Source organism: Stylophora pistillata, chromosome 7 (assembly GCF_964205215.1).
Source record: "Stylophora pistillata chromosome 7, jaStyPist1.2, whole genome shotgun sequence".
NCBI lineage: Eukaryota > Metazoa > Cnidaria > Anthozoa > Scleractinia > Pocilloporidae > Stylophora > Stylophora pistillata.
Window position 1 is genome coordinate 17,356,081 of NC_142525.1, and position 14,475 is coordinate 17,370,555.

The 14,475-nt window shown below is 37.3% G+C and overlaps 1 protein-coding gene across 1 annotated transcript in view; it reads left to right on the forward strand.

Moving 5' to 3' along the window:
* Nucleotides 1–14,475, forward strand: part of LOC111336215 (hemicentin-1) — a 29,878-nt gene that overhangs the window by 10,631 nt on the left and 4,772 nt on the right. Inside the window, 26 exon segments of the mRNA XM_088726402.1 lie at nucleotides 1,687–1,953; nucleotides 3,110–3,255; nucleotides 3,258–3,369; nucleotides 4,037–4,143; nucleotides 4,145–4,277; nucleotides 4,718–4,917; nucleotides 4,919–4,979; nucleotides 5,626–5,719; nucleotides 5,721–5,775; nucleotides 5,778–5,877; nucleotides 5,990–6,037; nucleotides 6,040–6,243; nucleotides 8,158–8,208; nucleotides 9,000–9,248; nucleotides 9,372–9,463; nucleotides 9,466–9,558; nucleotides 9,560–9,635; nucleotides 10,626–10,823; nucleotides 11,230–11,357; nucleotides 11,359–11,482; nucleotides 11,792–11,835; nucleotides 11,838–12,051; nucleotides 12,477–12,605; nucleotides 12,608–12,726; nucleotides 13,568–13,817; nucleotides 14,130–14,246. Of these exon segments, the coding sequence (XP_088582528.1) occupies nucleotides 1,687–1,953; nucleotides 3,110–3,255; nucleotides 3,258–3,369; nucleotides 4,037–4,143; nucleotides 4,145–4,277; nucleotides 4,718–4,917; nucleotides 4,919–4,979; nucleotides 5,626–5,719; nucleotides 5,721–5,775; nucleotides 5,778–5,877; nucleotides 5,990–6,037; nucleotides 6,040–6,243; nucleotides 8,158–8,208; nucleotides 9,000–9,248; nucleotides 9,372–9,463; nucleotides 9,466–9,558; nucleotides 9,560–9,635; nucleotides 10,626–10,823; nucleotides 11,230–11,357; nucleotides 11,359–11,482; nucleotides 11,792–11,835; nucleotides 11,838–12,051; nucleotides 12,477–12,605; nucleotides 12,608–12,726; nucleotides 13,568–13,817; nucleotides 14,130–14,246 (3,411 nt within the window).

Here is a 14,475-nt window from a genome sequence, read left to right on the forward strand (position 1 = left end):
CCAGTTGTCGTCCAGTTTGCTTCGTCTCTCTTCTTTGTCTCGTAGCAGTCGTGTCAATTTACAGATTACTAGATGAGTCATCCTACAACCCTACATCACACAAAGCCATAACTATCAGAACTCTAACACCACGCGCACAACTAGTATGTGACTCGACAGACAGCTTATCCGACGAGAACAAATACCTTCACCGTGTTTTTACGAAGAACAACTACAACAAAGACTTCATCCGACGAAACACTCACCGACCCACTACCACTACCAAAACAAACGACACCGCAACCCCTACGACTACAGCAACCATACCGTACATAAAAGGCATGTCTGAAAACATCTCGCGCATCTTACTACCCTTCAATATCCGCGTCGCCCACAAACCCATCACCACACTACGTCAGTTACTAACCAACGTTAAAGACAAAGACGAACCGCGGAACAGACAGGGAACGATTTATAAGATCAATTGTTCCGACTGCCAAGCCTCCTACATCGGTGAGACTGGCAGAAACCTCACAACAAGACTGACTGAACACAGACGGGCGACGAGGAAAGGTGATGTCAGCAATCACATTGCTGAACACCATCGACTTACCAACCACAACATTGACTGGGACTCTGCGCAATGCCTAACCTACAGCACTGACTATTTTCAACGACTGACTCTGGAAAGCTGGTTTACTAACTTAGAACAGACTCCCCTAAACAGATGTCAACAACTACCCACCCCATACAAACGACTCATTCACGACATAAACATCACAAACGACCGAAAAAGAACAACCTAACTTTACCGACAGACCGAAACAGACCAATCACGACCGACTTACGTCACTTGAGTCTTACAGCCAATAACATCACGGCAAAACCAACCGATCATTTCACACGAACTGGAATAAGAACATTCTACTGACAACAATCATTCACTTGACTCTGATGATGACTTCCGCACAGGTTGTCGAAACGTCAGTCACTGCCACCGACAACAGTCCTTCTCAGGACTACACTCACCCGGACGATCAGACTACACCTTCACATGTTACCCCCGGGTTCAAACCATTTACTGCAGAAAATTAGTTGTCTAATTTTAGACCATGTAGCTCTCAATGTACTAAAAAATCAAAATTTAAGAAGCTGATGAAAAAATTAATTATTGAACACTCAGCATTAAGAATCAAACAAAAAAAAATAGAAAAAAAATAGAATAATGAATAGATGAAAAGGCTCAAAAAGAACTTTGCACACTTGTGGGCAAGTAGCCTGACCTTCTGTTTTTTAAGTGAAGCACTATCAAGATATTTTTGTGAAAACTATTTTTTCTTGTACATTATTGCTACAAAAGATGAATGAAGGTGAATTTGTGTCGAAAGTGCACGTTTAAACAGATGTATGTGTGCCTGTGCAGCTTATGTGTTTCTAAAGTTTTACCTCCTTGTTGCACACAATCATACAGGTTGTCCTATGAAAAAAAAAAAGATCTAAAGAGCTAAGGGGAACCACCCCCCCTAATTTTTAAACCAAACCCAAGGAACCAAGATTCATTTTTAGTTGCAAAACAATAGCAACCCTGCATTGCACTGAAGTATCAATCCACTGCTATACTACCAGTATGGCAGTGGATTGATACAAGTATTGCTTAAATAGTCATATAAAAAAAGTAATTGTTATTTTGTCTTTCATCTATTTCAGATGCACCTTTAGTAGATGTTTTCCCAGCCACTACCTATGTCAAAGAAGGAAACAGCATCACATTGTCATGCAATACATCTGGAAAAGCAGCACCTGTTATAGCATGGACCAAAGTTGGCTCATTACAAGTTCTTTCTCACACTTCTTTGTTGTCAGTTGTCAATGTGACCAGACCTGGGAGAGCAGACAACATGATCCAGTATCGATGTACAGCCAGTAATGGAGTGGAGACACCATCCACAGCCACAGTCAACATCACTGTCCATTGTGAGTTCCCTTCTGTACCTCTGTTACCCATCAAATTTATAGTTTTTTTTTTCATGAAGTGTCTATCATATTACTTGTACATCCAGCCAATTGAATATTACAGCTCATGCACACTTTCCTTTTTTTAAGCTTAGGGATACTGTAGCACTGAAGGATAGTAGAGTTACATTATTGTAAAACTAAATAAGCCACAGGAATGATTATTAGGCCAGGCATGCATGAAGTGCTATCCTTAAATTTCAACACAATTTTTGTTCATGCTGTTTTATTTTTTTAAGGAAGCCTCATTTCTTAACTGCATGATATCCATACAAGGTTTAGAGATTTCCACTTATGAATTATGAATAATAAATGACTTTTATCATAACTAGAAATTTCATGCACTCTGAAAATACAGATAAGAACAAAAGCAGTGTTTGTAGTAGTTTATTAGGGTACATGTCATTGATCTGAATAGGGTATGATTTGCTCTGAAATCCTGCACATGATTTGAAAATTGAACAAGCATCCAGCATGACTTTGTTTAATATCACTAGTATGATTTTGACAAAAATTGCCGGACTCATTGCATCCAGTTTTGAAATCACAGTCAAGGTTATTTGCAGACTACATGTATGTACTGAAATACACATAGAACTGGATTCAAACAGATGGTTTTTTTATGTATTTTTTCCTTATTGTCATGGTATAATTTTTATATGCTGAAGACTGTATACTTGTGGTGTTCCTCGTTTTATCTCTATTTAAGTTCCCCCAGATATGATCATGCTCCATACTCCATGAGGATATTTCTTGAGTTTTTCTAAATTTGAATGAATTATTATTAGACTAGTTTAAAAAATATTATTTGATAGAAGATTTATACTACAAAATGTTTCTGTGATTAGCTTTCAAAAATGTCTGCAGTCATAATTCACACGTTTCCTCTTGTTATTACTACACTTGTACTTTCAATAGTTATTCCTACAGGTATTCACACTGTTTCTTTTTGGTACACACTTAAGAGTATTTATCTACCCAGGAGTTAAACTTGACTGAACATTTCATCCTCCATTCAAGTGCTTTCAATTACCTTAATAATAGATCCTTATCTTTTTCCTTCTCTGGGTAGCACACAAGTCCACGCCATAAATATAATTGAATTTCATTTCCTTAGATTTACCAAAGGCTGTAGCTCTGCTAACAACTCCAGTCAATACTACGGTGCTATGTGATAGTGCAGTGATGCTGAAGTGTGGTGTGGATGCCAACCCTGATGCTTATATTTATAACTTCTACTTTAATGGCAACTTTATTGGTAACTGAGCAGCTTTGGTGTGTTTAGCATCAGTGTGACGGAAGATGGAGAGTACACGTGTGTTCCTGAAAACACAGTAGGCAAAGGAAGCAAGGCTAATGTCAGCATCACTGCCACAGGTGGGTATTGAGTCAGATTATAGGTTGAACTTAAGTGATAATAAAGTTGAAATGAAAGGTTGTCAACATTTGTTTGCAGTTAAGGTTACTCTGAAGTTTGTCCTCAGCCCCTGAGACTAAAAGCAAAAATATTTAAGGATATATGTGGTTAGTAAATTTTTTCAGGCAAATTTGATATGACTCGGGTTGGATTTTATAACTTGTAGAGTTTTACAAAGGCCGGTACGTAGATCAAGTCTGAAAAGAAAAACTTTCAATTTTTTCCCATAATTATCATATAAACTACAGGACACAAGAAAGTCAGGAAACAGAATTAATTGCAACATCAAAGGTGAGAATTTTTTGTAAGAATGCTGTCAATATTTAAACTCCAAGATTCATTAAATGACTATTTCAGTAACTATGTAAAAGAACTGTTTGAGTTGCACAATTATTCACTATGTTTTTAGATAATTGAGAAACATAGAGTTATTATGAATAGTGTGCCAGTAGTATCTCTTGATAAGATAAGATGAGATAAGAACTTTATTTAAGTGTCAGAAATACTTTGGCATAACTGCTAATTCAGGGACACCTGATCAAATGGATCAGAAAGTGGCTAGGTCATTTTTTATCCATTGTTGTCTTAAAGTATGAAATGTTTCTTTTCTCTCTGATATGATTGTAGTGGCTCCATCAGTGCATGTATCAGTCTTGGTAGTGGTTATAGATTTCATTGGTAAACCTGAACTCAGCATATCATGGACAAGAATTGGTAGTTTGGATGTTCTCTCTATTTTACCAGATGTCATTAACTATTAAGAATGTGACCAGACCTGGGAGAGCAGACAACATGATCCAGTATCAATGTACAGTCAATAATGGAGTGGGAACACCAGCTACAGCTACAGTTAATGTCACTGTTCACTGTAAGTGGAAAACTGCATAAAATGGGGCAGTTTGTAGATAAGAAAAGAGCACTGTGGCCACAAATCTGTATTTTTGTAAAGCATCCTGTCTCTCTAAATACCCGCTGTATACCTGTATTATTTCCTTAATTCTCCAAGTGATTAGACAGTTGTTGTTGTAAGTTGTGAAAACGAATACATGTACTATTAGGAGGAATAAGGAGAGGATGGTTGGATAAACCAAATTTGCTGTCACATTTTTTGTCCTCGGTTGACCTTTGAACAAGTAAAACACTGTACAATGGAAAATTATATACATTAATTTTGTGATAACATTGTGGTCTGGTAAGGTAGAAGTGGGTTCTTGCTGGTCACTTTTCAAAAAGAAACATACAGTGTTATTATATTTGTAATCATGCATGAAACTAATCTCTTACATCGTCCATTATTTGTCCCTGCAGTACCCCCTGGTATTGACCATGCCCCATCAGCTTATCAAGTTGTAGAAGGAAGTGGGATGACCCTGTTCTTTAATAATGCTACTGGAAATCCAAAGCCTGGCATAACTTGGACAAAAGAAGGAAACAGTAGTGAACTGTCCACATCAGAGACTCTTACTCTGACAAAACTGATAAAAGAAGATGATGGGTCTGTTTACAAAATAATGTACAGCAGCAAATTCTGTGGGATTTGCTCAATATACTTCCCAAGTTACTGTCTTTTGTAAGTTTCTTGTAATGTAAATATGCTAAATGTACATTAGGATAGTTCTTGTTTGTAAGTTTGATCTTACTTACACAGGCCAGTACAAACCCTATTGTTTCATTTTATCCCTCAGTTGAGTTAAAACTAGGTAAAACTTTTTTGTAGTTTTCTGGTAATAATTATGTCATGATATATTAAGGCCAGATAACTGCATATGCTCATTATTATATTATGCAATGAATGATGCATGATGATATTATCACTCACTGACTTGTCCAAGGACCAATCAAAATATCAAACCAAAAGATGAAGGGAATATGTTTGGTCTATCTGAATTTCTATGCTAACTTGAGGATATTAATTTTGTTGCAGTAACTGTTGTTCATGACAACATCATTAGCCTAAAATTCACCCATCAACATTTGTACTGTGACATTATTAAGTCTTTGTTACCTTATTGTTGTTTTCATGAGGGTATTCTATTTAAGTCGGGGTTTTAGGAATACTTACCAATTGAAATGAAACAGTCTACAAGCAAGGCTTAGGGGAAAAAATGATGTATTTGGAGGTTTACAAGCACAAGGCCTGTTACTCTTTTAGCAGTGTTAGTATTACTGTGTCAGTACTGTTCTGTTGTGGTTTGAAAATAAATATGTATTTACAGACCCACCACAGCCTTCCATACAACTTTGCCCTAGTCCAGTAACTGAAGGAGACAATGTAACGTTGCATTGTAATGGGACTGGCAATCCATCACCTCACAGCCTGGATAAAGTCTGGAAAGACTCTGGTGACAGACAGTGTTTATGTTGTAACTTTACAGCAATTAACAGAATTCAGGCTGGAATGTACCAGTGTATGGCTTGGAATGGAATCATCAGAAATGTTACTTTTAACTGCACCATTGATGTTCACTGTATGTTGTTATACCTTGTGAGTCTTTTACTGTATATTTTTCTAGCTGAATCCTAAACTTTTGCCAATATGCAAACATTCATTTTCTTTTATTTAATTTTTCCACCTAAAAGATGCTCCAACATCAAGCATGATTACAACTGTTCTCACAAACACAACAGTGTACAGTGTGCAGTGATGCTGAAGTGTGGTGTAGATGCCAATCCTGCTGCCCATACATATAACTTCTACTTTAGTGGCAAACTTATTGGTAACAGCAGCCCTGGTGTGTTTAACATCACTGTGAAAGAAGATTGAGAGTACACTTGCATTCCTATCAACAGCGTAGGTGCAGGAAGCAATGCTACTGTCTGTATCATGTCTGTTGGTGAGTTTCAAATGAGAATGCAGCCTTAAGAATGATTATTTAAAAAATTAATATATCAGTACTTAATGGCCATTAATGATTATTATAACAGTACTGGATGCATGCACAATATCCTTTGTAGATATTTGATAAGCTACAATTTTAAGAGACTACTCAGGTGAAGTGATATTAGAAGGAGAGATGACAAAATGCGGAGCCCTACTCCATGGAGTACCCTATGGAGTACCTGGATGGAGTACCCCCAAAAATCATGTATTGGTCAAATAAAATACTTTATGAATATGGTGAATCGTTTAGATGTGCATATCCTGATATATTTGGAGCTTGTCAGCTCTCTGATTGTTGCAGTTCGATGTAGTACAGGAAAATTAATTGACTGCCATCTTGAAATTAACATTAAACTGCTGACCACTTCCAACAGAAAGCTTTAATGTAGCTAGCATCCATGAACGTTATCGTTAATAGGCCGACTACCATCTATTTTTATATGATCTTCAAGAGGCCAAAAGGACGGACAACCTTCATTCTGCAACGGGTTTTACGTCTTCCAAAATACCTGTTTATGTGTGGTGTCTGTAAGAAGTGTGGCACCCCATTTAATAACATATGACCTCATGGGTTTCTTAATTGTGCGAAACGATGAGGATACAAGCTTACATTTGTAGGTTGAGACTTAAAAAAGGTAATCCATATCTTTAAACTGAGCTTCTCCTCACCCATCTATTTGTAGCGCAATAAAATTGAGGCATGTAAACAAACCCAAAAAAACTGTGATGGGTAGGCAAATAAATCTGACTGGGGTTGTTGATCTGGGAAATGCAGTAAGCTTAACTTTTACCTCGTGCAGAAATCAAAACAGTGGGTTTTGTTCATCACATGGAGTTTTTTGTCTTCTCGTCAAAGGACTCATTATACAGCGGTAAAACCAAAATGGAGGAACCAGTAAGACTGGGAGCCCTAGTCAACTGTCCCCAAACAAAACTGGATTGTATCGAACTGTGACACTCGGTGAGCTGGCAAGCTCAATATATTTTAGGATATGTACATCTAAACGGTTCACCATGTTCATAAAATAATTATTTTATTTGACCAATACATGACTTTTAGGGGTACTCCATTAAGGTACTCCATAGGGTACTCCATGGAGTAGGGCTCCGCATTTTGTCATCTCCCTTTTAGAAGCAAGGGTGATGATGGTAATGCATCATGATCATTCAAAGATATCAAATCCATCCTTGAAGTATTGACTTTCTGTTTTAGGCTTGCCAATTAACTATTCATGGTGTAAGTGGCCTGTTCTCTATGGTGCAAACTGAGAGATAGAAATAGTTATAGCACTTTAATTCTCATCATCTTACAATTTTGTCTAAATGCATGTTTATCAATTTGGGCTCCACATCTTTACCTGATATATGTTTTCAAGTGCTAGTGTTTTTTTACAGTATTTTTATTTCTGAGTCAGTGGCCCTTGTTGTGGAAGAGGTTGCTCAAACTGGCAAGGTCAATGATGTTTCTAGCACTAGGCCTTCATCAGAGCAATGACAAAGGGCTTGTTAAATGTTAGAAACATGAGCATTGAAACCCCTAATGTGTCCAATTGACATTTAACTACTGGGTTGATAAAAGCAATATTTCTATGTGAAACTCCACCAGAGGCAGCACCACAGTTTCTTTAGAAAGTTACCCCCTTTAGCTTATGTTATATAGAAGTTGTGTCAGTTTTTTAGTTTGTTTATGTAACTCTTTGCTTTTATAACTAAACTTTTCTCTTCCTTGGTTGATGATTGCTTTCTTTATTCTCATGACCTAGGTGTCTGATTAAACAGTGATACTGACAGAGAGAGAAGTTAGATGTTAGTCACTCTTGGGGATGAGAGGTTTAAAATGATTCTCTGCTCTCTGTTATGATTTTAGTGGCTCCATCAGTGCATGTGTCAATCTCTGCAGTGGTTATAGAAGAAGGAGGTAACATTAAAAAAATTTTCATTGAGCTCTAATGTATCTGGTAAACCTAAATCCAGCATATCATGGACTAGAATTGGTAGTTCCAAAGTTCTCTCTATTACCATCATTAACCATTGTGGATATGAACAGACCCAGGACAGCCGACAACATAATCCAGTATCGATGTACAGTCAGTAATGAAGTGGGTGTCGAGTTATTCAAGAGACAACAGCGCGCTTGCGTTCATAAACTGCCATGTTTTATTCTCCTCCCCATTTCTCCAGTGCGCATGCCTAAATACCGAACAACACACGCACGTGACACATAAGATCAAAGTTCAGTAACACAACAGTGGGGACACCAGCTACAGCTGCAGTTAATGTTACTGTTCACTGTAAGTGGAAATTGCAGTGAAGAGGGCAGTTTGTACTAGACATTGAAAGTGAACACTATGGCCTTAAATTTGTATTTGCATTAAGCATACATTCACGTTTCTAGGACATAAATTTGTCATTGCAAATATATCTCAAATCTGCTTGCTACTTGAGTGTTCCAAACTTAAACTCTCCAAGGAATTATACAGTAATGTTGTACTAGTAAGGTTTCAACAAATAATGAAAATATCATAGCAGATTGACTAAGAGAATACTTTTGGTTCACATGTATCTTCATGTGCACAAATTTGTTTGCCTGAATTCCATGTAAAGCTTATTTCAGGATTTTACTTGCAATTCCATTCATTATACTAGTTATTAATACTTATAATGAAGTGATACTGCTCTTGTAATATAATGATAAACATGTCTTTACAGACCCACCACAGCCCTCCATACAACTTTGCCCTAGTCCAGTAACTGAAGGAGACAATGTAACTTTGTACTGTAATGGGACTGGCAATCCATCACCTCACTCAGCCTGGATAAAGTCTGGAAAGGTTCTGGTGACAGACAGTGTTTATGTTATAACAGCAATTAACAGAAGTCAGGCTGGAATGCACCAGTGCATGGCCTGGAATGAAATCATGAGAAATGTTACTTCTAACTACACCACTGATGTTCACTGTAAGTTAATTTTCAACACATGTATCTTGTGAGTCTTTTGCTGTATATTTACCTAGCTCAATCCTAAACTTTTGCCAATATGCACACACTCAATTTGTTTTATTTGACTTTTCCGTCCAAAAGATCCTCAAACATCAAGTGTAATTACAACTGCTCCCACGAATACTTCAGTGCTACGCAATAGTACAGTGATGCTGAAGTGTGGTGTGGATGCCATTACCCTGATGCTCATACATATAACTTCTACTTTAATGGCAACCTTATTAGTAACAGCAGCTCTGGTGTGTTTAACGTCATTGGGAAGGAAGATAGAGAGTACGTACACTTGTGTTCCTGTCAACAGTGTAGGAGCAGGAAGCAGTGCTACTGTCAGTATCATTGCCTTTGGTAAGTTAATTCAAATCAGATTGCAACCCCTTAGAATGATAATGAAAAGATGTATACATAAGTACTTAATGGCCACAAATAGCTCTCATAACACTAAAGGTTGCATGTAGAATATTCTCAGTAATAGTCTAACTAGAGATGATGGTCCAGGGGTTAAAATGGTCTAGCCAGATAAAAATAATGGTCCAGTAGATCATAATGCGTATGATGCACGATCCTCGCAGTAGATAGCGCTATTTAAGCAATAGCGAAAATCAGACCTGAAAAAAAAAAAAAAAAATCAGGCCTGTACGGGACTCGAACCACTGACCTCTGCAATACTAGTGCAGTAATAAACCCGTGAATTCGTAATAAACCCGTGAAAGCGATAAATCAGATACAATGAAATATATGAAGTTCATATATTTCATTAAACCCGTGAAAGTGATAAATCAGATACAATGAAATATATGAAGTTCATATATTTCATTGTATCTGATTTATCACTTTCACAGGTTTATTACAAATCAACTTAACGGCCTGCTCCCAGTTGGCTTGTTAGCTCAATTGGTAAGAGCGCTGCACTAGTATCGCAGAGGTCAGTGGTTTGAGTCCTGAACAGGCCTGATTTTTTTCAGGTCTGATTTTCGCTATTGCTTAAATAGCGCTATCTACTGCGAGGATCGTGCATCATACGTATCTAATACCGCAGTTCAGAACTTCATATATTTCATTGTACTAGATTATAATGGTCCATCATTTCGTACAAACTGGAATAAGAACATTCGATTGACAGACAACAACTATTTACTTGACTCTGGTGATGACTTCCGCACAGGTTGTCGAAACGTCAGTCACCACCGCCGACAAGTCAGTCCCTCTCAGGACTACACTGGATGATCGCACTACACTTCAATAAAATGGTTTAGAAAGAGAAATACTGTACTACTGAAAAAAATCAACATGGTTGAATTAAAAAATGTAACTTTGTGTATGATACCTTTTGTGTAGTTCCCCCAGGTATTGATCATGCTCCATCAGCTTATCAAGTTGTAGAAGGAAATGAGCTGATTCTTTTCTGTAATGCCACTGGAAATCCAAAGCCTGACATTACTTGGACTAAAAAAGGAAAAAGCTGTGAACTGCCCACATCAGAGACTCTTACATTAACAAAGCTGACACGAGAAGAAGATCAATCTATTTACAAATGTGAGGCAAAAAATTATTTAGGATTGACACAAGTCTTTACTAAAATTACTTTCCTTTGTAAGCTATACACAGTAAATATATGTAACATATTTTGAATTCTGTATTGTTTGTACGTGATAATAGTTATACAAAGCAGATGATTCTGTTCCGCTTCTTTTTTTTCGTTATTAACTTTGTCGTGTGCTCTTGTGTGACATGTTATGATAACGTGGTTTGATCCAAAAAGTCAATTGCATGTCTTTAAATGATTATGTAAAACAAGGTAAAAGAGGAAATCTTGATGGATAAAATCCAACCACATTAATAGTGTTACTCCCCCATCCAAGTCAAAGATTAATTAAACCAAGAGCAGCTTCATTTTCCTGAATTCTAATGCTATTTCGATGATGTCTGCATGTCTTTACAGACCTACTACAACCTCCAATACAACATTGTTCCACTCCAGTAAATGAAGGAGACAATGTAACATTAAACTGTAAGGGAAATGGTAATCCATCGCCTCGCACAGCCTGGATAACTTAGTCTGGAAAGGTTCCTAGTGACAGGCAGTGATTATGTTACAACAACAATTAACAGAAGTCAGGCTGGAACATACCAGTGTATGGCGTGGAATGGAATTACGAGAAATGAAATCTCACACTGCACTGTTGATGTTCACTGTAAGTTAACTTTGTACTGTAAGACAATAGCTCAGTCTGTTTGTGATGTTTACCCTCCTAGCCCCGGTTATTTGAAGGGTGAATAACACTATCCACTGGATAAAACTCTATCAGGTGGATATAATCACTGGATAATCGCTGGACAGCGATTTGTCTGGTGGATAGTGTTATCTGCCCTTTATACAACTGGGCCCTGTAAAGTACAACTGCCCTGTAAAGTACATTCTGGTAATGAAAATCTGATGAACCTTTGTACACTTGGCGGTATTTGTGTTAATAATCATAGTTATTTTTGTTTCTGTCCAAAAGATCCACCAGCATCAACCATGATTGCAACTGTTCCCACAAACACTATACAGTGCTACGTGGTAGTACATTGGTGCGGAGGTGTGATGTAGAAGGGAACCCTGATGCTCATGCTTATAACCTCTACTTTAATGGCAACTTTATCGGTAACAGTAGCTGTGGTGTGTTTAACATCAGTGTGAAGGAAGATGGAGAGTATACTTGTGTTCCTGTCAACAAATTTGGCATAGGAAGCAATGGCAGTGTCAGTGTGAATGTAGTTGGTAAGTTTGATGAGGAGCAGATTGATAAAGAAATGAATGTTTTGATACATGGAAGGATGCATCCCAAAAAAAAAATGTTGAGAAACTACAATGAGTGATGTATCTCTGGGTTCAAATAAAAAGGTAATCCATGATGTTTGTTTATTATACTTATCCAGTGAGTTTTCTCAACAATAAGGTTTTTCAGGTTTCCCAGAACTCTACTAACTGAAAATTATCTGCACTCTATGTTGGTACTGACTAGGATTTAAACTGATGCAGTGCCTGATCAATGAGTGAATTATTATTTTTGTCATTGTTTTACTGAGATTCAGATTGACAGTTTTTGTATACATGCATCTCTGATGAGCTTTATCCTTCTCCCTGATGATCATCTTATCCAGTTCTTTGTCATAACTTATTGCATTCACGATATTTTGTATCAGTGTCCCCAGTTGCTGAGGTTGTTCTTCAAGCTGGCACAGTTGAGGAAGGTGGAAACATTACCTTGATCTGTAACAGCAGTGGTGTTCCTTCTCTATCTGTTGTCTGGACTCAAGTTGGAACTGCAAAGGTTTTGTAGGCAGACCAGGGACACCAGATAGCGTGAACCAGTATCAGTATACAGCCAGTAATGGAGTGGGTTCACCTGCTACAGTTGTAGTTAACATAACTGTTCACTGTGGGTTGATAACTGCATAATTATATATAATTATGTGCTGCGTGGTTATCTGTTAATTGTACCAGTATTGCATTTCATTACGAAAAGGCTCTGTGCTTGAAGAAGAAGAAGATGAAAAACAGGAGAAATAGAGGATATTTCATGGCCACTTGGAGATACTGATAACATGTTATTTAAAAAAACACCTTATATTTCACACGAGATGACCTTTTATTTTCACGTGTGAACATGAGATCTGTTGGTCGATGTTGATCTTGCTTGAAGGCTTTTTTTTTTTCTGCAAATACATACATGTTTCAAATTGTAAGTAATTAGTTACTTTAAAGGTCCTCCAGAGACAGTCAGATATCTCTATCCACGACAGTCGTCACTGAAGGTAACAATATCAAACTTGTCTCCCGAGCTACTGGGAATCTATGACCAAAAATTAATATAACTTGATTAAAGGCTGATAGTTTCGAAAGAAACTGTTTGGGGCTGCGTCGGTGTGATCGAGTAACGAAATAATTTGGTTATATCAATAAAGTTGAAATGGTAAATTGGCCACCGTAACGATTACAAAAGCTGACGTTTCGAGCGTTAGCCCTTCGCTCCGACGAAGGGCTAATTAACGCTCGAAACGTCAGCTTTTGTAATCGTTACAGTGGCCAATTTACCATTTCAACTTTGTTGATATATCCAAATATAACTTGGACTAAGATGGGACGTTGAGGGAACTATCAATTTGAAATTATTCATCTCATCCAAATTTGTTCAAATCTACAACAAAGACTCGATCATAGAAAGATGTGTTTCATATACTGTAGGGTTGTGTTTGGGTGTAAAGTGAAGTATCTCATTCTTTTAATCTGATCAAATCCTGCAGAGATAGTGACTAATCCTAAAGACCAAGCGTTGAGGATAGGAGAGAAAACAGCTCTATCTTGTGACGCTGTTGGTAAACCTGTGCCGAACATAACCTTCTCTGGAGAGAATGTCACAGTTGTCCACAGCAAGAAACTTGTTGTCAACAGCTCCCGTATAACTTATTTTAAGATCTACACATGTACAGCATTTAATGTAATACAGACACCAGTATCTGTCACTGCGACTGTTACTGTGTTGGGTAAGTGTTGTATGCCACGTTTGTTTCACTTGGTTCCTTAGAGGAGGTTGTTTATTATGTTTGATTCAATGGGAATGAATTTCCTCAAAGGGAATCTAAAGGTTGCCGTTCGGACAATTGATTTTAACTTTACCACCCATAAGTTGCCTCTGTAAAAAGTTAACTATTGGTGACGTGTGGTCTAAACAAGTAATTTGTCTTCCTATCAAACGCACATCCAAAACTAGAAAGAAAGAAGTGAATGAAAGATAAAAGTGTACACTTCAGTTAGTAATATCATCAGGTATTTGACACCCTTTCTTTTTCCAACAGCAAGACCTTGCTCTCGTTCTCCATGTGTTAATGGAAACTGTGCAGACATAAAGACGCCGCCATCTTACCGTTGCACTTGCCCTTCTGATTATCAGGGAAGAAACTGTAATCAGCAAAGTAAGTCTTCTTGACCTTCCTTAAATTAACCTGCCTTTATCTTCACGATGGTTATTTATTATAATTATTGTTGTTAAATTTGTCATCATCATCATCAACAACATGATTAACTGAATTAATTTGAGAAGAGTTTCCAAGATTTCTTCCAAAACCTTTTTAAAATATACGTGTAAAAAATTATACCCATCACTAATAACCATGGTGATTACCATTATTGGTATTGTCATTT